General features: G+C 38.9%; 2 protein-coding genes across 4 annotated transcripts in view; one reads left to right on the top strand and one right to left on the bottom strand.

Moving 5' to 3' along the window:
• Positions 1-19,690, top strand: part of LOC115449120 (transcription factor kayak) — a 38,018-nt gene extending 18,328 nt beyond the window's left edge. For 2 of the 3 annotated variants that reach the window (XM_030176842.2, XM_030176843.2), the window contains exons 2-5: positions 16,973-17,147; positions 17,490-18,045; positions 18,276-18,408; positions 18,546-19,690. In XM_030176842.2, the coding sequence (XP_030032702.1) occupies positions 16,973-17,147; positions 17,490-18,045; positions 18,276-18,408; positions 18,546-18,773 (1,092 nt within the window). In that variant the 3' untranslated portion in view covers positions 18,774-19,690. Of the gene's footprint in view, positions 1-15,772; positions 16,198-16,972; positions 17,148-17,489; positions 18,046-18,275; positions 18,409-18,545 lie in introns of those variants that run through there. The other variant, XM_030176844.2, reaches the window with a different exon arrangement.
• Positions 19,691-23,116: 3,426 nt separating this feature from the next.
• Positions 23,117-26,395, bottom strand: LOC115449124 (sodium channel protein Nach). Its single transcript, XM_030176849.2, has 4 exons — positions 26,262-26,395; positions 25,193-25,383; positions 23,726-23,852; positions 23,117-23,234 (listed from the first exon to the last, which is right to left on the bottom strand). Exons 1-4 carry the CDS (start codon positions 26,393-26,395, stop codon positions 23,117-23,119), a joined length of 570 nt encoding a protein of 189 aa, XP_030032709.2.
• Positions 26,396-27,105: the final 710 nt, after the last annotated feature.

Below are 27,105 nucleotides of genomic sequence, written 5' to 3'. Positions count from 1 at the left end.
ATGCCTGATGGGTTCTTTTCAAGTGTCTTGTCGCATAGTAATTTGGTGCGGGCACTCCGTCAAACATAGTGAGCTGTCAGCGGCGGCAGTTTGTCACAGCGGCGCCCGCGCATGCCTTGTCGCTGCAACCACCCACGTTGTCTCGCCCATCAAAACTATCGTCCAACGCAACGACAACCTATGTTGTCCCATTACTTTCACTACCGAACGTTTTGTATTCAAATTTGCATTTTCACTTCTCGTGTTTATTTATAAGAATTATTTTTGAACGAACTAATAAGCATGTTTAATTAGGACAATATTTTAATCTTTCCCGTAGTACAGGAAAATCGTTTCTGACAGTTGCTACAGACACATTTGCTGTTAAATAACCTATAAAGTGTATAAATACATAATTATCCGTTATCCTTCAGCGATTAAAGCTTCCTGTTTGTTCAAACACATTTCAATATGCCTACAAAATGTTTGTTGCTGTTAATGTGCCCGTGAGTATATTATGGAGAATATAATTAATGGCCCTGACACATTCCAATGGATGATGCATAATGCATAAGAAAGTAAAGAGCCTCATAATACAAATTTTGTTGTTGATTAATGCGGGCTCGTCTATCACAATGTATCTTAGTAATGGCTCTATGTTAGTCTATATTGCTTTGAATCGTTTTGGAGTAGCATTTTAATGTCGCATTATTCTCAGACAACTAATTTAAAGTCTCTTAACGTTTGCTATATTTTTTTATTTATCGTCAATTTTTGTATTTCGTATAATGTAATAAAATAAAGGGAATTATGCACGATATGGTCCGGCTGAACGGTTTCGCGTCCGATAAGGTGTAGTGTTCAGGATCCCGGTCCCATCGGGCACACTCGCGCCGTGAGTCACACATTCCGCCGGACATTCTCCTCATACCGATTTATACATCTTGATAACTCGATCCGAAACTTGTCGATAGTGGTCCATCATAATTTCTATAAACGTAATGATGTCGTAACTTAACAAAGGGCCGTGCGAGCCTAGATTTTCTTTGTTTCGCGACTCGATAATAATTACGTCACAGTAATAATCATGGAGTTGATATTTACAGCTGCTAAGTCCTTGTTCCGATTATGGACAAGAATCGTGCTTGCAGCTCTTTAGATTACTGACATTTTTCACGTTTCCGCCTCGAGTGGTTTATTAAAGATGCCTACTGTTTATGCACGTGCGTATTTTATAGTTTGCTTTGTTTGCTACACTGGCACGGATTTTGTATTGTAGATTATTCTGGTTAGTTGTATAATTAAAATTCTGTTCTGCTGTTTACAAGTTCTTGTAAAGGATATTTTCCTTATTAAGTTTATTATTCTTTGCAATATAATGTTATTGTTTAGAATATTAACATATATGTATTAACTATTATAAGTATTTTACTAACATTAGTTACTTCTAAACAAACAATTACCAATAAAATATTTAAAATGAAATTTTAAACGGTCATTTTATGCTGTCAGTACGTCTATATTTTGATACAAATTCCATCACATTAAATAATTTTGTTCACTCAACAAAAAATATCAAATCACGTTGTTTTATTGTAACGTCGCAGCCAAAATAAAATAGAAGTTAAAACAAATCAATCACGTTAGAAATTTCATTCATCCATCGGATTATACGGCGTGTTTGGCTCGGCGGCCGCGGCTCGACGCGCTCTAGCCCACGAGTGTCAGGGTAGTGGCGGGAACGAAAAGCTCCCGCCTACAGTAAAATGTTTGATAGACGGAACAATACGTACTACCGATACCGACGCCATTATTTAATGAACCCTCGTCATGTGAAAAGGTCAAATTATTTGAAAAGATTAATCTCGTAACATATGGGCCTCGCCCGACCACGTCACGGCACTGATTTCTGTGACAAATAAATTTTAACATTCTCAAGCGGTGCATTCGATGCATTTTTTATATTAAATATTTTGATGCACGTAATGTAAACAAGCGGAGGTCACAAATCAGAATATGAAAAGCATAATCAAGAGATACAATTCCGTGGCGCGGTATAAATTGTCGGGCGGATAATTTGCGCGGGTTTGCCAGTTTACTGTGTAGAGAGTAATGCACTCGTAAATGTTTACGACTGTGGATACGTCGAGTCTCGAATGTGATTTAAATCATTTTTTTTTGAGATTCCACTCGCAAGCCCATGTGGGCTTATTGCTGATTTTATTAACGCTCAATATATCAACGTTTACGGCACTATTCGATTTATGCGAAAAATTTATGTAGTTCACACCAGAAGAGTCGCCTTATGGATACAAACTATCAAAATACATTTTATTATGTTGAAGTTCAAACTTTGACGATTGACGTAATAAAGTGCACGCACAATTTTATTATACAAAACTTTACATTTAGACTCTACATTTTCTTTGCTCTCATGAAAGTATTGTTTTAGTAGATATTCTTTTGTTACTTACGTTATAAGTTTTCATACTTTGCCGAGTAGAAACCGTCTGTTAGTCCGAGTTCCTTTATAGTTGGGATAATGTCTAACTTCAACAACACCGCCGAGCTATCCTGGCGTACTGTTATATATTTAAACATAAATTTTTCATATGAGTAAACGTATGTAATTTCAGCAAATTATCAATAAATGGTATGTCAGTAAATAACCGAATTAATGGGTTTCGAATGACTACTTACTTGCCGCAATTCTTCGAATCCAATTTTGTATTTAGCCGCTCCTACGCATTTCTTAATTCTTTTATATCTACAAAAGGTCACATGTGCCGTGGTTTTTTGTTTCATTTTTCACTTGCGCATTATGCGGTATATTTTATTTCAACACGCTGATTTTAAACTCAGATAAACTCGTCTTCGATGTTTTTGCACTTGAATAGGGAATGAATAGGTATTGCGTCGGCGGCGGACGGCGGTCGGCGGGTGTCGTGCCGCTGAACAATGTTAATGACGTTTTTGTCGTCACGGATGGAAGTCGCGTGTTAGATGAGCGGCCGCCACCGTGTTGATTATTTGGAGATCGTTGAACCCCTACGTACGGTTGATCAAACTGTGAAATGTCGCGCTGTTGCTTTTTTGATTGATCTCCGTGCGCGGAATATTTCATACGTTCGATGATGGACATGTCCCTGCCCACCGACCATCCTCGCTACATTCACAAGGATAGTGTTGAAGTATTTTTTCCTCAATCTTTCTCTGTCTTATTTTCCCTATTTGTGGATGCACGTATTTATACAATCATGCAAATACTTTGTTACCGTTGGTCTACAGCCATGCGTGTGCCAACGCAATCGTTAATTCGCTGCACTGTTATTATTTACATTATTTCAAGTAGTCATTACTTTTCTTCTCAATAATTTTTAATGGATGTTTTGAGTTTTTTTCTGTTTAGATGTAAACATTTTAAGTGACTGTTTCTCATGCATTTTAAGTCACTTGTGTTTTGAATCATAAAGTTAATTCCTTTTTTACGATATAACTCATAAAAACTTAACATTATTATACATAAATAGTCATTATATGTTAAAAGAGGAACACTGCCTCTGTGTATCCTATTTTAACGGTTATGTTTATGAAGCATGTTATTCAGTCGTGGGCAGTGAGTTCATGAACAACAACTTATGCTCTGCGGGCCAGCATGTATCTAAGTTATGTGGTAGTGCGGGGGTTGTAGCATGCGTGTGTGACGTCACCGCTGTACATATTTTGCCACTCGCCTCTCGCCACACTGGTGGCCAGCATGGTCGCCGCTCGTGATCGACATGCTTGCACTAATTCAATTATTCTGTTTATGTAGCGAGCCGATCGCGTTGCATATTAAATTTCTGCTTGCTCGAACTAACATCCCAATTAGGAGGACACTAAAAAGGTTGTGCGTTTGTTTGAGGCTCATTGTTCTGCATTATCTGGGCCCCCGCCATAGTTTCACCACAACGAGTCTCCGTTTCCTAGTCTTTTTAAGGAGTCGAAAGTTATCGATTTTGTGCAACACGTTAAGGACCTTGCAGTTGTGAAACTGCGTAGGTGCAGTTGTCGAGTCGCGGGGGCCCGTCTGGCCGGCGCGGCGGCGGCGGTGGCGGCGGCCCCGTCGTCGACTTCGGGTGCTGAGGGGCGGCCGGTGGTGTTTACGATGCACCGGTGCGGCGGCGCCGAGTGGGGCGTAGGCGTCGCCGGGGGGCGTCGCGCCAGGCTTATCAGACGGTGGCGGGGCCGGCGCGCGAACCTCACTCCACGTTCCACCGCTGGCCGTGCGGCTCGTGTCGTGCACGCTCGCTGTCACCGGTTTTAGATAACAAAACCTTTGTCCAGTCGGCGCAATAATATTTACTCGCTGCGTTTGTGCATCGCGTAATTTCCGAGGGGTTTCCCGACGTCGTCCGCCGCTATCGAGCGAAAGTTTCGGTGGTGCGCGCGAGTGTTTCACGTTTTATTCAAGTTGCGACAAGTTTTATGAAGTTTTTAATTGAAGTTTCCACTGTTGTTGTTGTTGTTGTGTGCAAAACTTGGATTGCAGTTAAGGAAACTTGGTAAGGTTTAGCATAATTATTTATATTATGTGTTTATTATTCATTGTTTTAGATTAACATCTGGGATTCCCAAATAACATAGCAGAGATTTATAAACATAAAGTTGATTACACTTGCCATTACACGTCGTTGCGTCATCAATATAATTAATAAGTTTAATTTAACCGCGATGCGACGCTGCTCGTTGGCCGGTGGTCGTCGGTCGGTACGAAACATCGCGTGAGGAATGTTAATGTATTCAAGAAGACGATCCTTATTGTACGTTATCAGCCATGTAAGATCGGTTTGAGATCGGTGTCCTCCGCATCCTGACGGGCGGTGCGGCGGCGCGGGCGGCGGCGTGGGGCGCGCGTGTGACGCCGCGACGCTGCGCGCGCGCACCGTGTCATCGTTCGCGGTCAGTTGAACGAACCCTCTGCCGACCGACGTCAACCTTGCCATAAACGCAATTATTTGCATCGCCATTGTACCCACCGGGCCTTGTAATCATATCTCAAATTCGTGTCCCCGCCTCTTCGTATTAACACTTAATCCGCTCGGAAGGGTGTCCTGCCCTGTCCTTGATCGAATCATTGCTCTTCAAACCCGTATGTAATTTGTTGTTGGTATCATGATAAACATAATGTGGAACATTTGTTTGCTTTCTATGTTATCGTGTTCGCTTGATGTGTTTTATTGAATATTCCATCATTCCCTTTCGCTATTGCTGATATAATTGGGTTGAGCTCAGAATATATTATGTTTGTAACAAAACACATGACTAGTATTCATTATATTTTGTTGCTTTTTTATCAGTGAATTCCAATGATAATACATAAATATAGCTAATAGAGAAGATATGTAATTATATAGACCCAGTGTTATCGACAGTCGTACCTGTGATGCGCACAATAAATATTAACAATATGGGCTGTTTGTCTATGATAAAGCAGACGATTTCAAAACTCTGTAGGTATGACACAAAATCTTATGTAAACAGATAGTGGCTATCGCGATGGGCATATTTGGGAGTTGGTCAAGGTGCAACACTTTTATGGGGGCAAGATTTTCCAGTCTTTCTTTTTGATTTATAAGTTTCATAAGAAGGTATCATTGTGCTCACACAACCAAAATTTATGCTGTTGCAAAATGTATGAAATACTAAAGTAATATTTTTTTTTTAAATAACATGATGATTTAGTTTTGTAGTACAAACACTGATAATGGAGCGCAAACATTAATTATTCATCCGTGATGGGGATTTCCTAATAGGCATATATGAAAAGTCATTTACGAAATGTATTTTTATCATATAGATTTTTTTTGTATAAAAAAGTTATAATTATCAACCAAAGTAATATCACTTATGTGACGATCTTTACAAAAAAAAAACAATGACTTTTTATGATAAAAGACGTTATCGGTTTTTTTAGTTGGTTTATCCTACAACTGCCAAACATTAAAAGTACTTAATAAAGTAACAGAGCATCGTGTATACTAATCAGTCACACGAGGGCATCCTCCGCCTCATATAAAAATAAGTTTACATATTTATGCGGGCTTATTATTCTTTGTGTGTAGTTTGTGATGCGATGCGTCTCTTGATGGGAAATATAAAGAGTATTATCTGTCGCTTTATGTACGCATTCACTCAGTTTATGCTTATATATACGCGATTCTATATTGAATACGGCAGTGTAACACTAAAATATATTATATATATAAATCTTTGTTGCGAAATGTTTGCGCAATTCAATCGTAATTATCAACTTAAGTAAACTTTGAACGGACATCGCAATTTGATGTAACATTTGACGCAGTATAGGACAATGTACAACAACAAAATTAATTTATATTCAGATAATGAAGTTTATGGTGAATACGAACTTATAGTGAAGTGGAGTGGAGTTTACACAGCGTATGAGAATAGTTCTAAGTCTTTAAGAAATAATAACAAAGAAATATTGAATTAACGCATTTAATAATAGGAAAAATACTTGGATCAATAAGTAGTAAATGTGGTGTAATCATAAAATCTCTCTGAACATTATTTTCAAAAGTAAAAATAAACAATTGATATTGAATTTATAAAACCTTATGGCTCTCTACTTGTTGAAGATATAACAATAATTTTGAAGTAATTGGTCGGGTGCACGAGGGACGCAACTATGAAACCTTGGTCTGGTGCCAAACTGATGCCAATTACGTGACTTTACACTTACACTCTCTGGCCATTGTTCGTTCAGCAATTCCACATAGGATTTTAAATCGGGGTTTATGGTTTATCATTTAGGTTTAGTTGAACGAGTCGTATAAAGTATTGATTTTCCTAATAATATTTAGTTCGTAATCTACCCTAAATACTCCATTGTTTGGCGAAATTGTGACTATAATAAAAAGTAGACGTCTATATATTGCGACGTATAGCTAAATGTCAGTCACATACAACCATAATTATCTCCACATTGTCGAACTTATTTTCATTGTTTGATGATCGAATAATGTATGTGTCTTACAACCATAAATATATGTTAAATTCAATTAAATATAACCATTATGTTTGCTGTGGGTAAACAGAAATTTTCTCTATAAAACTGATTGTGAAATATTTCGCGATAAATTCAAGTGTTTGCAGACGTATTCGTGGAAAAGCGATAAGCCATGCGCCGGTGGTGTAGACGATTCGGATGCCGCTATCTGTTACTGATATAGAAGCGCCAACCGGCCCATTTGTACTTACAAACCCAAAGGGATGATATGATATGACAAAAAAATCAAAATGGCGCCTGATGTTTAGTATTTGGTGTCCATTGTGGTTTTTTATGGTGTTCTGCAGCAAGTTGCAACTTGGTTAAGCTAACCTATAATCCGTGTTATGAATAAGTTAAGGCTTAGTAAGGAACGTTAATAGGAGAACATTTTGAGCTAATCTCAGTCGAAAACGGTGGCTTTATCTTATGTGGCATTAGATAATTTCTACATTTAAAATATGTCCATGTAGATTGGTTTACTGGTGAGATTATAATTTTGTATTTAAGAAATTTCACACTTATTACCGTGATGATGTAAGTGTGGTGAACTAATTCATTGGTTTGGTATCGCTTGTCCAATTAACGTCATCATCGACCTCTCCTGACGGGAAGGAAATTTTTATCTACAATTATATAAGGAAAAATATTGTCTGTTTCTTCCTAATAATTTTTTCTAACATAAACAGCTATTTTTATAAGTTTTTTTCAATATTTTACATGTATTTTTATTTATTTTGTAAGTATATTACAAAGTCAAGACATGCTTTAATTATTTCTTGTTTAGTTTTTACATTTTTTCAATAGTCTATAAGACAAAATTTAAATAAGTTGTATAGTAATGTCAGTGGTACATATTATGCAGGTATAACAATAGTACTGTGGTAATGGTTAATTGATTAACAAAGTATTACCCTATCTACGTCAACAATCATTATAATGCAGTATAATATTTTGCTGAACAAGTTTCACTCGATTTATTCAGGATCCACTTACTTTTCCAATTGACATCGAACTTTATCCGCAATATGTCATTAATGTTAAGGCCGTCCCAAATATTTCCTTGAAAGTTAATATAACTAAATGGCATGGCGACAACGGCACGATGGGCGTATTTATCTCGGACGGTGCTAGGCGGTGCCAGCCAGCAAGTGGGCCTTTCCGCGCCCGTTGATAAAACCTAAACGCTTTCAATGCGCACGCGCCTCCAACTGATTACCGAACATTATCCGTGCCTCTTTTTAAAACGTATAAGTTCTGCGATAACATCCATTACCTTTTACAAAGTTATAGCGTTATATAACTTGTGCGACAGTTCAAAATTCATTTTGTTATGTGTTTAAGTGGTCTCAGGTGCTGATTTACGGTTTATTGTTAGTAGTGTTTCTTGAATCACCGAAATAATTGCCACTTGTAAGTTAAATACGGTTTCGAACCTTCTAATTACTATCCAATGGACATTAAGTACATAAATCTGGAAGCGAAAGGCCGAAACGGTCCTGTTTCACAAACGCATACCAATTTGGCCGGTGTACTAACACGGGTAGTTATTATTTATTGTAATCGGCCGGCCGTTGCCGCAGCAATTGTCTTTTGTTAAAATATTGCAGGTAATAAAGCATTTGTTAGCCCGCAAAGGAAGGCTGGAGCGTACCTCAAAAGAAATTAGCATAAGTGCCGCCAAACAGCGGCTGCTGAGACAATGGCTTTGTCTGTCTATCCGTCTGTGTGTCGCCTGCTAACTGTTTTGTATTGTACGAACATTGTGGCCACGGGCAGGCATCGTTTACTGGACAATTTTAATAGCCGGTTATATTATGATATCGCCTTATACGAACATATAAACCTACAAGGAAACAGTTTCAAAGAGTTACTTTGTATTTTGTTAGATCCATAATTTTATATATCCACTAATCGCGTGTGTCGAAAACAGCATCTAAAAGTCCATATAAAACAAAGATTTTACACGTTTTTCCTTGTATATACCTGTAGAGTCCGCGGTCTCAGATATGCGCGTTCAATACCATTGTAGAGTAATTAGGACGCGTTAAAAGCCGCAAAAAGTGTCGGACTCGCGAGAAACTTTAGTTTTAATAAAATATAAACGGTTTTTCTGGGTAATGTATTGTACCTATATATAAAAAGTATCATTAATATTCAGAAGGCAAATTATTTATTTTTCAAAATAAAAAAAAAGCTATTCATGTTAAGATACGCGAAAATGTTTAAACTTTAAACTGTAATGTCAATGTGGGCGATATTATTTAAGAAAAAATATTGTAAGCACGTATGCATGTGGGCGGTGTACTTCGGCCGCTGTCGAACGCTTTACCTTGGCACATTACACTTATAACTATATGTCGGCTGAATTATCCGTTCGAAATGAGGTTTAAAATGTAATTAACGTGCACGGTAACTTAAACTTACAAAAACGGTCAGCTAAGTTCGCGACTCGATGCAAAAAATGAGAAAACATTCCGTTGTATTTCGACGCGTGTAAAGTTTCGAGAAGAATTCAGAATATATCGCGAGTAACTGTAAAGGCGACGTAAAACAGCTCGTGAGATACAAAGTGCTAATTAAAAGAAACTACCTCATCGGTAATGTTTACTCCATGTAAAAGATTAGTAACATTTTCTATTATAATTAACTTTATTTATTTATAGCGCCTTTAAAATTATTGACAGGTATAATATTCTCCTGGTATATGCAAAGTAATTGTTTATAAAAATATCAACTAAAATAGCTATGTCACATAAAAGTGACGCGTAATTTTCAGTACAAATGCTTATAATTACGACACTTACCTATTAATTGGAGATAATGCGCATAACTGTACGTAATCTGACCGCATGAAGTGTCGGTAGCATCGCAAGAGCGTTAATATAATTTGTGTTGCTATTCAACTCGTTAGGATTATAACTCTTTGTTCTACGGCGCTGTGCAGCTGTTGTTTCTTATCATAGAGCAACAATAAAGGCCGATTTAAAACATTTCCCAGTACAGATAAATCGTAACATTGCTTTTACAATATAATTTGATTTTGTATTGTAATGCAGTGTTTGATTTGAGGAAAAAGAAATCGCCGTCAAGGCCGCAGCCGATGCGTTTATGTGCTCCGCGTATTTCTTATACGCCACATTATGCGATTTAATAACGATTGTGTTTTGTGAAAACATAAAAACATGTTATATTTTTTCGGCGAAGTGTGCGGGTTCGGTGCGGCGCCGCGCGGAATGCTCGCCATTTCCGGGCGATATCCGGTCCTCGACTCGGCGCCGTACGCCACACAATATTATCTTATTGCGTCTTTAGGAGACAAATCTTTGTTTTTCTTACCTGGGCACAAATAACGTTTAATTACCACCTGAGCAACGACCAATACGCGGCTTGTACAGTTTTCCTCGTTTTCCTGTACTGTTATCGTTTCCTTGTTCTCAACCTTCAGACGCTTATTCCCTTGTAACGCGCGTACGTTCTAAAGATTGTAGGCCATAGTATCGTTTAACATTTACGAAACGTGTCGCGCCTCATAATGTTATTCAGTATCAGAATTTTCTCCAATGTCGCGTGCTGATTCATAGTTTGGCATGAATCATTCATCGTAATCGAGTTTTTGAATTGAGCCGACGACGAATGTAAATACGCGATCGTAGTGACCCGCGAGGTAGAGAGCGTGCGTCGGGTGACTCACGCGGGTTTTCCGAGAAACGTACAATGGTACAGTTTTCGTGAAAATGAAGGTCGACTTCGCTGCGCCAATAGATTTAATTGCCGCCTCGTTTGTCGGGACAAGCTTTCATTTTCAATATAAATCCTTTTTCGTGTGTAAGCGTAATTTGCATTAACAATTAATAATGGAGCGAGGGTGATTTGGGGAGGGTGAAAGTGTTGTGAAGCGATATCGATCTAGTGCAGCTACGTGGCTGTGTTTTATGAGCTATCCATTGTTGTCTGGGTAGCGTGTTGGGTTTTATCCGCGGCTATGGTTGGCGTAATGATGGCGGGTGCGTTAGTGTCTCTACAATAAAGGTGAAGTGAAGGGACGCTGGCGCGATGCCAGCACGTCGATTTGTTTTATTATTCGTTCGGTGGCGGTCAATGTCGCGCCAGCGCCGACGGCTCCCGGCGCCATGCGTCGCCTGCATGTGCTACAAGTACGACACTAACCACATTTCAGCGTCGTGTTGCTCTCGCGAGCACATGTGTTGGCTATATTTGTACTCTTACATACTCATTATGTAAATGTACGTGATTTTTATTTTATTCGTTGCATGTAAATATCCCTTAATGTAATTTTCAATTTAATTCAACTATAAAATGTATTGGTTGTTGGGTACTTGGAATTTATAAATAATATCAGTTACATCTTCATACATAGCTGGCAAGTATAATGACAGTATCACATGAAAACAAACATACCACTCGAAGCGTTTAGACGTGCAATCACATAAAACAGTGCAAAACAGACACATCTTTGTGTTTAAAACGAGTTCAAGGAATTTTCTATATCGACCAAGTAACGCATTAGTACCAGTAATTAGCGCTTCGTTAATGAGCCCCCAGACAAGTGGCCGAGTACAAAACCAGCCGTATGTCAGCACCACTCCGCGCAGAGATGACCATTTCAATTTGATAGCGTTATGCTCTGTAAGTGCTTCATGATAGGGTTGTCGACTCTGTAAAGTAATATATAAGTTATGTATTTAAAAAAAATAGGTGTTTACTTTACGCAATAAATAGTTATAAATGACAATAATTTCTACACTCATTAGCTGCACAGAATGTTTTTTTACATGATTATTATAGCACTATTTTAAAGTCTTAATATTAAATCAGTTCCAAATATATTTTTTTCATTTCAAGAACCATCTACCTAGGCAAATCATTTTTAGCAAAGGTCCAACTGACAAATCCGCGAGATATTCATTTCAGAAATTTTAGAGATTAATGGCATGGACAACCCTATATACGGTGGTTGCTGCTGTGGCGCGTTAAGTTCCGTATTTCTAAGGAACTGTGATCTGTTTTCGAGTAATGACTGGTATAAGATCTGGAATTTAATAGCGCTTCTGCAGTGTTAATTTTATATTAACGATTAGTCGCATCAGGCGTAACTTATTTTCATAAATAAACATTGTTGGCATCTGTTTGTTTGCCTGTTGTAGTAGCTTTTGTGTAGGAGTTATTCTTGATACATTAAACTAAGTAGGTATAAAGAGATTTGGGTATTGTAACTTTTTTGAACTTTAAAATTTTTCAAAATTTTGTGAGAGTTTCTATGAACATAAAAGCAAATTGGTTAAAGACAATTTATAATAAACAGTACGGAATAAACTCCATATTAGATAGAGAATATAACTCAAATTCCTTTTATCTTCTTTCGTAACTGACTTCTCCATCTGAACATATTTGAACAACCTTTCTCTACTTTAGACAAAATATGAGAAATATATATCCCAATGGCCCAGCTGTCATTCGGCACATCAACTGCCCAACTGATGTTAGTGGGCGTGCCACACCTGCGGCGTCACGCGGCCGCCACGTGCGCACGCGCACCCGCGACTCGCATGCCACACCAAAACAACCATTGTCTATGGTAATTGCGCACCATAGAGTTATCGTCTGTCGGAAGTAACAAGAGTCCTTTGCCGAGGTAAATGACATCTTGTTTATGGATCGTTAAAGCTGTGACGTATGAATGGATCAATGTTTGTGCGTACTTGTTTGCAATGTTACGCATATTGTGTTAGATTGTGAAAATAGCGTAAATCAGCATTGCGGTACGGACTGCTTGTGAAGTGAGATCATCAGAAAATTACATTTGGGGTAAAGGAGGCACAAGGCATAAAGATAATTTATTTTCCACATTTTTTTTTTATCAGAATTAAAAACTTGCAAGCCAACCAGTAAAGTTTACGTGTCCAGTATAGCAAGTTAGTAGGGCGATGATTATCGTGGCCCATATTTCAGTGCGCACTCCCCAAGGCCGCGTTTCGTATTCGCTGCCATGTTTCCCATCATTCGCCGGTGTTTATTCCTATCTCCAATAATGTTTTTATATTTAATGGAAATGTTTTTGTGTAATAAACTGGCAAACAGTGTGCAGGTCTGGCGTATCAGCGAACGTTCCCGGAAAGACGTGATACTGTTCTAAATAAAGAAATGACGGTACTTTGGGATGCGCGACAAATTTCTCCGATCTGAGAGATGCGCGCGGGATACACGGAAATGTTTACAGTAATCAGAAATCATTAATGTAGTAAAAATATTTTACGGATAATATAAATGGGGGTTAATTATATTTCCTCATATTACGAATCGTATGTTTCAGACGCATTGACGTAACGTTGTCGTCAATTGTGAGGAATAAAAATCCCCCACAAACATACCGGGTGATCTAACAATTGGTGCCATACAGTTCATTGGAAAAATGAAAATAATATGTGATTAATAAATATATATGGAATCTGAAAATTTCCAGCCGTATATGGAAATAACAAGGAATAAATGAGTGAGCAGTATAAATAGAGTTAAAAGACGGTTTGACTTTTGCCTCATTCTGATGTTTAGTTTTGTTGACTAAGCAAAAAATGACTCTGAATTGATCCTAACCCTGCGAATTTACGTGTGCGTGATGCACTATTAAATATCGTTTACATAAACTCAGAAACACAATATAGGTCGGCATTTAGATTGATTCGTAGTCTAGAATTATGAATTACAAACGTGCTGAATAATATGTTATTAGATAGGACATGTACGTGGGCGAGCACACGTGTGGATAACGGTTGTTACCGGCGCTTTGTGCGCCTGCGCAGGAGACATGCTGTGCATACGCATTTCACGAAAAACTGACGGGACCGCCGCGGCCGCACGTCGGGACCGACTGCGGATAAATTGATTGATTGCGCATTCATTGTTTGGTTATGGAATGTTTATTGATTTGCATATTTTATACGCTGCGGCATTTTTTATATTCGAATTTTGATATCTTATATCTTAATGTAATCTTTCAAACTACCGTCTTGCCTTAATCCAATTCCTCAAGACAATGTGCCAATAGAATTTCATACATATCAGTACTCGTCTTATTGGGTGCTGTTACAGTTATGGGAATACACGTTATCTTCGTCAAATATCAAACAAACTTTTCGTGTATAAAAGTTTTCTCATAATAATAACACGCAGATGACACACCTGCGCTCTATGCCGTCGCAGTACCGTGTGTACGGTGTAGCGTGTAGTGTCTGCAGGCCACACCGCGCACCGTTCGCCACATCAAACAATACGTCACAACTAGATATAGTGGTGATCTCATTGGGAGCACGCGGCACGATAACACTACCATCAATGCGACCACATACTGCGTTACTCGCTGCCGCACGCCGCACCGCGCGGCCCTCAAGGGCTTCGGATTTACGCGTACGCGATGCATGCGCAATACTCCTTCTCGGAATGTCAAGTTAACGATAAGTGTTTGCTGTAATCCATTTAGGAATTGGGAACGCGGATAATTAAATGATTGTAAACATTTATAATTGGAAAGTGCAATGTTTTAAATGTTTTATGCATTGATCTAATTAGAAATAATATCTACACATATCTCTTTCATCGAAGCCGCGATAGCTGCATACTGCTAATTAACGAGCTGTTATCTAGATAATCTGCAGTTGCGATAAGAGAGAGTCACATTTTTCTATACAAATATCCGCTGAAACGATTCAATATAGAAAATTGTGGTGTAACGAGTAAATATGCAAGAGATAATATATAATGCGTCAGTTAATTGTTAAGTAAAGCACCGTGACCAATTAACGTTGTTGGAAGCACGGGGCTTCGCATTGAGACGAATTTCATTTAAGCAATTGTGGTAATTGAGCGGCCGCGCGCCTTCCGGACGCGCCGCCAGAGTTTAACCCCGCCTTGATCAACTTTACAGGGATTAACGTGTGTGTACAGCGATACTGCTATTGCTTTACACCACGATTAAGTGTTTACGGCGGTTCCGTAATCATCTAGAACTACCAAGCTACAATATTTTGGTTAACAATAATGTTTAAAAGAAAATATTTTTAGTAATTACAAAAAAAAAATGTTATTATTTATCATGTCATTGGACGTTTTAAAATTCGTCAAATTTAGACAACCATTTTGCATTCGTCGTCATGAGATTCATTAAGTGTTCCATATAAGGCAGTATGTAGAGACTAATCAGCATCGCCCACGACGGTGTGGCGTCCTTGCCGCAAGGTCCGACCAAGCCTCCCACCCACTAGCACCGTTACCGAACATGATTTGGCGATACTCAACATAAATTCACATATTTGTATGCCTTTATAAGCATATTTTGCCAGGGAAAGATATACCGCGAAGGTTGCGTATGCCTTTTTTGTATTCACTTTCTTCCACGAGGCTGAAGGGAAAGCTGTATTAAAATTTTGGCACATCCATGCATACTCCATGTAACCTGCCTATAAACTAAATAAAAACAGATATAAATTATAAATGGTTGGGTTTGATCGATGAGCAATGGGAATGGCGATCGAGTAGCATGGGTGCGTGTCTGTCAGTACGTCGTCGGCGCGGCACGGTTTTCAGGACGAAGCCCGCTGCCTCAGATACTAACGGCGGCCGCGTGCGAAATGATGCGAAATATTTCCGGAGTTAGAGGAGTATTCTATTAATAAATGATTGGACGTCGCTCGTGGGCGAAGATTTCGGACGAGGCGAGGCGAGGCGAGCGGCGGCGCGGCAGTAGCGCGCGATCCGCCGCGGCCGGCCGCCGTACGCGCGCGCGCAACGAACGAACGAGCCGCACTCCCGCGCACACGACTCTACCGCGAACTATCGCGACCACGACCGACGATCCGCCCCTACCTCACACCCATCACCGAACCCGCCACCCTCACCGAACGAACCTATCACCCGGTGCACCGTCGGATCGACCTTTGTAGTCAGTACCCACTGCACTTTGCGAGGGCGGATTATAACGAACAAATCGACTAACAAACTCGAACCACACGAAGGTGTCGCGCCGCAAAAAGCGCAACACAATAGAGTAAGCGTCTAATTATAAACGTGGTTGAGTTAGCACCGCCGAGATGCAGAACATCGATCCTCTGGAGATCGCCAACTTCCTCGCCACGGAGCTGTGGTGCCAGCAGGTACTGCACACTGCACGCCACATACCGCTTACAAACTCATGAGTATGCCCTAACCTGGTGAGCGGTGACGTAGCGCCGCTCCACCTGCCTCGGAGTGTGGACTCGTGCGTCAATCACCGTAACACGCTACATGTGACGAAAAATATTCAGGTCACGCCTGTTACTATGAAAATACCAATTAAACTATACGTCTATTATATTATTACTGTCCAAATTAATTTGCATTGTAAACTATCGCTAGTGGAACGTATGCGTAGTTTTAATTTTGTTTGTGTAAAGCTGCCAGGGGTGACAGATTTATGGATGCGCTCTCATCGCACGTGGTTTTTAAACGCTCTTATTGAACCAGACACTTGGTTATTACAGAAATTAAACTGAGGTAAACGGCCCACTGGCAAATCTGCAAATAGATGTTAACGTTCTGCTTAAATCCGAATTTGCAGTAATTAACGATTGTTGTTCGTTTCAATGTTTATCATTAATGTTATGCAAACACATAGCTGATAAACATCGATCGGAATGTGGAAGCGCTGCCGAACGTAATAAAAATATATTGCAATAATAACAAATTACGTGCCGCCGACGTCACTAAACAATACACATTGTGAGCAATCACCGCTGTGCATAATATATGGGCCGATCTGTATTTCGGTGATACACATTACACACCTCTATCGTACGCCGATCAAAACAAAAATACAATCATTTCCCACTTTACAAGACAACAACCTTCATGCGTAAATAGTAGTAATAACATTATTTTGTTTGGTTCCAGTTGGCGAACCTCGAGGGCCTCCAGTCGGGGGTCCCGACTCGCACAACGGCCACCATCACGCCGACGCAACTGCGCAACTTCGAGCAGACTTACATCGAGCTGACCAACTGCCGCAGCGAGCCCACCACGCACGCCGGCTTCGTGCCGCCGTCAGTCACGCACGCCAACAACTACGGTTAGTGTTTTCTCATTGTTGATGCCGTCCTCCGACGAATGTACACCTGATCAACAGTTCGGTTTTCTGATAGATTATATTGTAGCATTAGTATTTGCAGCAGCGAATTAATGTTAAAATAATCATTCATGAGCTTAATATATCATACAAGTTTGCTAGTAGTATATTCATTATCTATCCACTTCCTGGGTCTTTCAAGATTGGCTATGTTATGCTGTCGATAGATACATCAATTGCAAAACACAAGAACAAAACATTATCGTCGGTTACATTCTCGATTCCCATCGCGCAACCTTCAAAGCGTTTAAGCGTTTAACTCAATTGACTAATTGTGTATTGCAGGCATCCTGAATCCGACGGCGTATTGTGATTCGGGCCCGACGACGGCGCTGCACGTGTCGCCGGGCCCGCTCTCCGCCAGCGGCGACAGCAGCAGCAGCCCCGGCCTGCCCACGCCCAAGCGGCGCAACATGGGCGGCCGCCGGCCCAACAAGGCGCCGCAAGAACTCACGCCCGAGGAAGAAGAGCGCAGGAAGATCCGCCGCGAGCGAAACAAAATGGCCGCCGCCCGTTGTCGCAAGCGCAGACTCGACCACACCAACGAGCTGCAAGAGGAAACCGACAAATTAGAGGAAAAGAAGCATGCGCTCCAGGAGGAAATCCGCAAACTGAACGCTGACCGGGAGCAGCTGCAAGTGATCCTTCAGAACCACATGGTATCTTGCCGGCTCAACAAGAGATCCATCAGCCCGCCCGATGTGAAGCCCTTCCAGGACCCGTACGCCTACCCTGAGATACCCGAGGATGGCGTCCGTGTCAAGGTGGAAGTGGTCGACCCCTCAGTAGACACGGTCTTAGTGTTGGACAATATTTACTCAACGCCGCCGACTGACAAAAAGTAAGTTCCTCAACACAACTAATCAACTAAATAAATAAATGTAATATTTTAAGTAACAACATTTAATTACATTTTTTACGTTAGACTTGTATTTTGAAAGAAATTATTTTTAAAAAGAACTAGTAAATAACGCAAAGCATAATTTTATGGCTCATAAATAATCATTAAATCTTGACATAATGCTGTTATTTTATAACACAGCGTGTTGACATTAGTAAATTTCCTTTCAGAATTATGCTGTCGTCGGCCAACCCAGCCGTGGTGACAAGTGGGTCGCCCGCCGCCCTGGAGACCCCGCCGGCGATAGTGCGTCCCAACAGACCCAACTCCCTCCAGGTGCCGCTCAGCCTCACACCAGCACAGGTACATTAATAATTTAATTCATTGATCATCAACAACTTTAAATAACTAAAGAGGATTATTATTTTATTACTCCTACACGAATTCGTATATATGTATAACGTAAGCAACAGAAGACTAAAGAGTAATTCGTGTTCCAGTTACACAACAACAAGGCGCTGGGAAACAACAAAATAGCCGGCATAGAGATAAGCACGCCGAGCAACGGCATCCCGTTCAACTTCGAGAGCCTGATGGAGGGCGGCACGGGGCTGACGCCGGTGCACGGCCACGCGCTGCCGCTGCCGCACCCGTGCGCGCAGCAGCAGCGCGCCGCGCCCGACGCCTCGCCCGCCGAGCCGGCGCCGAGCTCGCTGGTGAGCCTCTGATCGCCGTCGCCTGCGCGTGCGCCGCTCCCCGCGCCGCTCCCCGCGCCGCTCCCCGCGCTGTTCCCCGCGCTGTGCGACTGAAGCTCTTCGTGAACTGACGAGTTTATTAAGGACTGCGCCTATTTATTCGACGATTCGGTCGTTCCTTTCGTTTTCCGACCTTCGTTCTGTCGTCTTTCTTCTGTCCCGATTATGTATTTATTGAGCTCCGTAAGTGACGTCTTGCTCATTTCGCGCTTTGTATTTATAATGTTATTTCGTAGTCTGGTAATGTTAGTGAAACGGCCCGATGGCGCCGGCCTGCCGAAGTCAATTCGTGAGCTGTTTTAAAAGTTCTACAGAATATTTTTATATGAATAGATGTATTCAGCAGATATGATAATAATAATTGTGATGTAAAAATAAAACAGAGTTTTATTTGAAGCATTTCGAGATTGTCGTTGGTGTTGTGCATATGATCATATCTAGCGACGCTAGACTTAGTCGGTGCGTTTTGTTGTGAATTTTATGTAAAACAATCTCTTACGCTTTGACCGTGGACTTTTCGGCACAAAACGTTTGTATACCCTCGAAATATCTTGTCATAATAAACCTCGTGCCATTTGCTAAGTCTACTCTCGGGAATATGATGACGAGTATGGAATAATTAGTTAACCATAAACTAACAGCAATACTTAAATGATTAATATATTGAATATAAGTTAGCTCAATGTCGATGTAACGTCTTACCGTTCCACGTACTGGTAGTGTAACGTTATTGTTAAGCCTTTTGTGATACGTCCAGTGATGTGAGGCGCTGGGCCGATGGCCGCGGCCACTTCGTGTTTAAGTTTTGTATTACTCATGCCTGTTGCCTGTTGCCATCACTCAAGGAATCACCTCGGTACTGTGTACTCGTGCATTTCTACAAACCCAAATGAACATTGTTCGCGACTTGTTGACCTTTCTGATGTTGTACTATATATATTTTTATACAAATAAACATTGTGTCTTAGATACAATTGCGTCCATGGCATGAGTTTAGAAATTTTATATTTATGGTAAAGACCATTGGTAAAAAAATATATTTAGTTTAAGGCAATAATTAGAATAAGACACTTAACATTTATTAATATGCATAACTTAGACCAAATTATTATCTTATGTTTTTCTCGTAGTTATAAATTAAAATTTAAGCCAAAAATTCATTTATTTTAGTTTTAGTTAGCTATTTCCATTAAAGTATTACTGTTTAGGCGTTGACGCGAAGGTATTTATTTAGTAGTAACTACACTGTGCGGCACTGCAGTGTCCAGTGCAACACGCAGTGCACGCGAGGCGGACTGACGCCTCGTACTCTTGTAAACGACTTCTAACTGTTAGTACTCAAACGAGATGTATAACGCATAATATCGACACATTTATATGTAAGTGATGTAATTTTTTCTAGATGAATTTTTCGTAACGCGGACATATAGACTACTTTTGTATTTTTTCATGAAATAAATAAAGCAATATATTTGATAAAAATATTGGAAATTATAGCCAGATATAGTGAAATATATTATAATGTAAATCAAAATATAAATTTGTTCACATACTCCGGATGTTGTGTTTTTATTTCCTTTATTTACCTATTACCTACATAACACCAAGGAGCAGAAGCGTTGCTTCCCATACAGGGGCCCTATATCTATATTTGTTGGGGGCTCTCTAGGGCACTGCGAACTTTTGGGCTTAGTTTAATGAAGGTATGGGCCAAGAGAGGACCCAAAGCTCAGGGGCCCCATATCACTAATACAGCTGATACAGTAGCTACGCCCCTGCCAAGGAGTCGCCAGTTGTAAGAGAGCCCTAGGGCTGAGCTAGTGGTATGTGGTTTCTACTCCCACACGTTTCGGCCTGGTCTAATTCTGTCGCGACGAGACAGGTGGTTTATTTTTGTATCTGCTACAAATTATACACGCATTGGCCGAACTAACGTTCTAATTATGTCATGACAGGTTTTCCTTTTTAGAACGAAATATGATGCAGCCAACTTGTAATAAAATATTTGATTAGCATATTGACAAAACATATTAAATAATATGTGATTTTGTTAAAAGTATAAAGATTTTCTTGTTGCAAAATGTAATATTGAGTGCAAATAAGCATCTTTGTTAGTATATACTAATAATTTCATAAACATTTTCGGAACTGAATTACTTACGCATTATGAATGAATTATAATCAATTAATTTGAAATTCAAAATAATGCATAAATATTAAGCGAATCACTACATAACAATTATTATTCAAGAAAAAAAAATTATTGATCCTACGTCCTCTATGGGTAGTAGTAGTAGTAGTTTTTATATGATATTATCTAATCAGGCCTAGCCTCTTATTAAGTATAATTTGGGAAACCATAATTTGTGTCAGTTTTCTAATATGAAATTGCTTGGGATTAGAAATTGTGTTGTTTATAGCTCCACAAGGCACAAATAGTTATTTGTTCATCAAAATCATCTCGGGTGCACATAAGTACCTTGTCCTTCGGAAATAAAGGCATGAGTGTAGGTAAAGGTAAGTATGTAGGTGTGTTTTCTTTTTATAGTAATAAAAACAAAATGAATATTAACGTACATTTAAGTATGCATTTATTAATAATTCACAATTTATTTAGAGTTAACTGCTCTTCGTCTGCGCAAGTGACGACGAATAAAATTCCTTATTATTATGTAGAAATAGAATAGAATTTCCAAGACGCTGAGCACACTGAAGCCGAGACACAAACCGAACACGCCTCCAAGGTTGGCTGAAAATATAACACTTATTAACATGTGTTATAAAAAAATATACTTACCTTGACAATTAATAAAACGTATATAAGTATGCAACAAATTAAGTATTAGATATCTAATACCCTAATTTCACAAACAATTTCAAACAAACTGGAATAAATCTTGGAGACATATTTTGAATATAAAATACATAGGTAAATAATACCTATTCCGTTCATTGAATTTTTGAAATTACTTCGTTTTACTCCAAATAAAAGATTTAATCCAGAAAAAATCCCTAGTTACCCATACGGCTACCAAAGCTATCCTTCGATTAGAACCCTCTAATTGCGAAAAAACAGACATATCCCTGTAGACGAAATAGGCCCCTGACTATATTTAACAAACCTTTAGGTATTAATCACTACTCTTTAAATGTGTTTTTGATATGGTAATTACTAATTCTAAGTTATTTAGTGCCTACTATCTATTTACCTTCTTTTCTATAATAGCGTTTGCGTTTCTACTGCCATTGCAATAAGTTTCACAGTAACTCAATATAATACTTTTTAAATTTAATTTTACTAGTGGAAGATTTCAGATATCGTTTAGGACATTGTAGCCAGCGTAGTTACCTGCCATTATGGGACTAATTTCTCAGGTGCCACATAGTATTTTGTTATTCAAAGTTCTGTATGATGTTGCTTCTGTATAGGGGAGGTCGTATAGCTTACCATCAGCGAGCGGCATACTTAACTTGGCACTCAACAGTAAGTTCGAAAATATAATATAGGCACTATAAGGTATTTCAAAGTCTAGTTTCATTGCCTCGATGGTTAGCCTTGGCTCTGACCCAAATGACTTAGATTTAGGTATTCCTAATACCATATCATTAATTTAGAATTACGAATAGGTGCGTATAGAAATTTTAAGAAATTCTCATTTCCTAATAACAAATACAAAATTAGAATTTTTCCAACTGTAGGGTTTTTTATTATAATATACTTAGTTATTAATAATAAATGTCTGTTATATTATTCTTACATGTCGAATTAATATTTAGTTTCAGTGTTTTTAGAGAATATAATAACTTTAAATGACCTACTTGTAATTTATATTTTAACTCTTAAGTAAAATGATAAAGTTGTGCAATGATCTAATTAAGTACATCAGCCTCCAGGTAGGAAAAGCCATATGAATATAGAGCGATTGGGTACCTATACAAAACAATGTAGGTATTATCTGCTACTATATGCGGCGCCCAGAAGTCTAGATGTTTGTTAGCGTAGATAGGGTTGCCGCATGGCACACCGCCAAAATTAGAATGCTTCGAGAGTATTCGGTATTGCTATTTTTGAGTTCACAAATATCCAGATAACTAATTAATTTAACTTATGAAAAAGGGGTGGTTATTTTAGTAACCTGATGTATACAAATTTTACTTGGGTCTGTAAAGAAAGTCATAATCTACTGGAAGTATTTTGTATTACGGCAATGCCTTAGGTATGACTTGATAACCCTGGCCCGGAAAACATTTGTTGGAAAAATGCCCACTGCTGACGCATTCCGCGAGGATAGCTATACACTATACAGTATACATGTCTACTTACATGCCAAACTGATCAAAGACATGACCGTTTCTTGCCTTTGTTTCACGTACCCGGAATTCGTGACAAAGAAATGCATGATCGAGGTGCTTTTGTTGATGATCAGTCCTGAACTGAAAAAGGTAAACCATTATAATTAGTTAATTACTAAGTATGATAGTGTGATATTTTTTAAATGAATATAGTGCTTGCAAACAAGTTTTAAGAAATCCGAAAAGTAATTTTTATTTCAATGTTTAACATTCGCTTAAACATAGGAAATCATTAAAGTACATAATATTATGTAGTTGCTATATAAATAAATGTTTTTTATAAAGTTTTGACTTGTCGGATTTCAACCAAACGCTAACGAAGCAGACAGACTGATGGCGAGCTATTCGTCTACCCTATAATAGTGACCTAACTTCATAATAAAAGATTTTAGAAAGAAGTAAGTACTTAGAACTACGCCCCCATGCATTAATTAGGTGGTAAACGATCCAATTACCAATTTGGATATTAGATTTTTGTAGGCCATTTACTGTGGCCAACATGTCATCGAGATCAGTAAGTATATTAATAGTTATATATATTCTCTAAGAAAGAATGTAGGTAAAATACTTACTACGGATTGTTGAGGACATACGGTAAAGCGTTCAGATTGCCAATGCTCATGTCGACTTTGAATCGTAGCGACTCGCAATCTCTTGGACAGTCACATTCTTTTGAATACATCCATTTACCAAGTTGTACTAGAAAATAAATACGAACAATTACCTCATTATAGCCAATGGATTATTCATACATACATACATAACATCACGCATTTTATCCCCGAAGGGGTATGCAGAAGCGCAAACTAGGGCACCCACTTTTCGCCAAGTATGTTCCGTCCCATGATGTGATAGGGGGCGAGCCTAACGCCATATCGGGCACAAATTCCAGACTCCGGGCTGATACTGAGCAGAAAAACCCAAATATCACTTTGCCCGACCCGGGATTCGAACCCAGGACCTCAGAGTGCTATTGTACCAGACATGCAATACAATTACGCCACCGAGGCAGTCAGATGGATTATTCAATTTACCTATTTATGAGTTATCTAAGAAAAATGACAATCTTGTTAGACAACTAAGACCAAATTTTAAACCAGATTTTAATTGGGTTGGATATCTAAAAGCGTACAAAGTAATAAACCTTGTCCTTATTCCATTCTACTCAAAGTTCTCAAGCGTTTCTGTGTATCACAGTCATTATTCTAAGAAACCACTATAGCTATCGAAATCGGCACATCTATTTTGGTAATAGGTCGTGTTGAGTACAGGAGTCGATACAGTTATCTCATCCTATCGTATTTTCCTCGTCTCAAATTTAATTGAACTAACAGTTTCATCTCGAAACATTTCGTAACGTTGCCAAATGTGGCGCAATCTAACAAGTCATTAATTCCTTATGCTTATATGTTACAAATATGTTTATCCAAGTAGGTAAGTAATATAATAATAATAATAATATCAACCCTGTATTATATACTTGCCCACTGCTGAGCACGGGCCTCCTCTACTACTGAGAGGGATTAGGCCTTAGTCCACCACGCTGGCCTAGTGCGGATTGGTAGACTTCACACACCTTCGAGATTCCTATAGAGAACTTCTCGGATGTGCAGGTTTCCTCACGATGTTTTCCCTCACCGTTAAAGCGAACGATAAATTCACAAAGAATACAATATAGTTGGTTGTGGAACGGACTGCAAAAACGAATATCCGCACTTCAAATCCTAAAAAGGCACACACCTCTGACTTTTCAAAAAAAATATGTGTGTATCGCCTGCTTCATCGGTAAAGGAAAAGATCGTGAGGAAACCTGCACACCTGAGAAGTTCTCTATAGGAATTTGGAAGGTGTGTGAAGCCTACCGATCCGCACTAGGCCAACGCAGTGGACTAAGGAGGGATTACCCTCTCAATAGTACAAAAGGCCGGTGCCCAACAATGGGACAGTTTATAATACAGAGCTAATATTATTATTTATTATTTACGTTATATTGTTGTGGTGTAAAGTTAAAGCTTCCTACAATATCAAAATAGACTTACATTTGACTTCCATCATACAAGGGATACTAGTAACGTTACAAACTTGGGATTGGTAAACATTAGGGACATATGCCGGCAAGCATTGACAAAATTTCTCCACAGCTCTCACGAAACACATGTGGTCGCAGTCTGAGTCGTGGTAGCTCCTGAAGAAACGTAGAGGATACTCGTCCGAGAAGTAGCATTTACGACTGCAAAAATTTCACTTGTACAGCGCCATTTCCAAATGTGTGAGTGCATGCTCATAAAATATAAGGTCATATAAGTAATCATTAATATCGTCATCGGTCACTAGGTGTCATTGCTGAATATAGGTCTTCCTCAAAAATTTCAAGATCGCCCTCTGTCACGTCAAATTTATGTTGAAATAAAAATGTAGCTTACGATTTATTTCACCTTGCAGACTGATTTACAACTAGATATCTTAAATCTTTGTTTGATATAGCAATCCGAACATTTTTATATAAAGATGTAAATGATAAGAGAAGTAAATTGCTAGTCTTATAATAAGAACAATGACAGTCCATAATCAGTGGGTTCATCACCCAGATCTTCAGATTTATTCGTTCCATATAGATCCTGGTTGTCGGCATTGCCTGACGCCGGAACACATCATAGTTAAACCCGGCTGATAAACTGGTCGGAGATAGGCCTAATACTTTAGTTTTCTTAACAATTACGAAGAGCTATCTATTGTGTATGTCTTACTATGGTAAAAACTGTTCTACTACACTGTCAGTTGGGCTGTTCGTACTGTTTAACTCAGCTATAATCAACCTGCTGCCAGCGTGTAGTGTACGTGCGCATAAGATTTTCTAAGTGACCTACAGACTTGAAAAACAGACTAAAACTTTTCTCAAGATCACTTGGCCTCCTATGGCTAGTTATTATTAAAATAAATAAAACGTGAAATTTTAATAACGTTTTTAAACACTTAACTAGATCATGGACTTAAAGTTGTGACCCTAAGCATCATAATTAAAATGTCTTTGGATTTGTATAAAAAAGTTAGGTGTTTAACCAATCCTTTATGTTATAAAATTTACACCAATAAATATGAGTCAATTACCTCCACGCAGGCAGAACTTTGACGTCATCGGAGCAGTAAGTATAGGTGGCGTGTATACTGTGATATGATTCAGTGTCAGGCTCTACTAGATTGGTCTCGTCGTCTGCGGGGAACTCGTTCCAATCCGTAAACATTATCTTAAAAAAATATAAAATTTTTAACAAAAAAAAAGAAGTTAAACGTTCACGACGAATTGATCACCTCCCCCTTTTTTAAGTTGATTAATAAAAATATGTTTATTTAATTAGATTTTAATAGTGCTGTATAGTGCTATGTAAGGGTGACGTACGACTAAGTGCGATGTACTTAGTCTAAAATCTAAATATAATATGTAGCAATGAGACCCGGCCCTGTCCCCGACATCCTAAATTAAGTCAGTGAGTTCTTCATCAATGTGCACTATTAATAGTACATATGCCAACCCTTAATGCACCAGCGTTTAACACAGTACCCATCACAGCATTGCTAGGATTATAATCAGCCACCACGGTCAGCCCTTCTAAAGGTCCGGAGAGGCGTACCATACGTCGTTGGAATTGCGGATCAGCTTCATTTCTGCAGAAGCAAAATGCTTTTTTTTATTAATAATGTTTACGGACAAATGTTTCAGAGCCTATGGTAACGATTTATTTATAGGGCTGTTTATATTTTTATAGATATTTTGTTTAGTATTTAATTTATGAATTAAGTACGAAGTATACCTATTTTACCAATCATTATGTAACCACAATTAAAATTCCTTAATTCAAAAGTAATAGCACATATAAAAATCTTGCCTTCGTTTATCTTTCAAATAATATAAACCATTAAATATGCAGCAAAGTCCATGTGATGTCAATATCGG

Source organism: Manduca sexta, chromosome 13, assembly GCF_014839805.1.
Source record: "Manduca sexta isolate Smith_Timp_Sample1 chromosome 13, JHU_Msex_v1.0, whole genome shotgun sequence".
Classification (NCBI taxonomy): domain Eukaryota; kingdom Metazoa; phylum Arthropoda; class Insecta; order Lepidoptera; family Sphingidae; genus Manduca; species Manduca sexta.
Note: the sequence above shows the minus strand (reverse complement) of the source record. Positions and strands in the feature narration are given on the sequence as shown.

Coding starts and splice junctions, on each gene's coding strand:
- LOC115449124 (XM_030176849.2), bottom strand. CDS start 26,395: ATGTTTACGGATTGGAACGAGTTCCCCGCAGACGACGAGACCAATCTA. Junction 23,853..25,192: donor TTGTATGATGGAAGTCAAAT/GTAAGTCTATTT, acceptor TTTATTTTCTAG/TACAACTTGGTAAATGGATG. Junction 23,235..23,725: donor TATGTCCTCAACAATCCGTA/GTAAGTATTTTA, acceptor TACCTTTTTCAG/TTCAGGACTGATCATCAACA.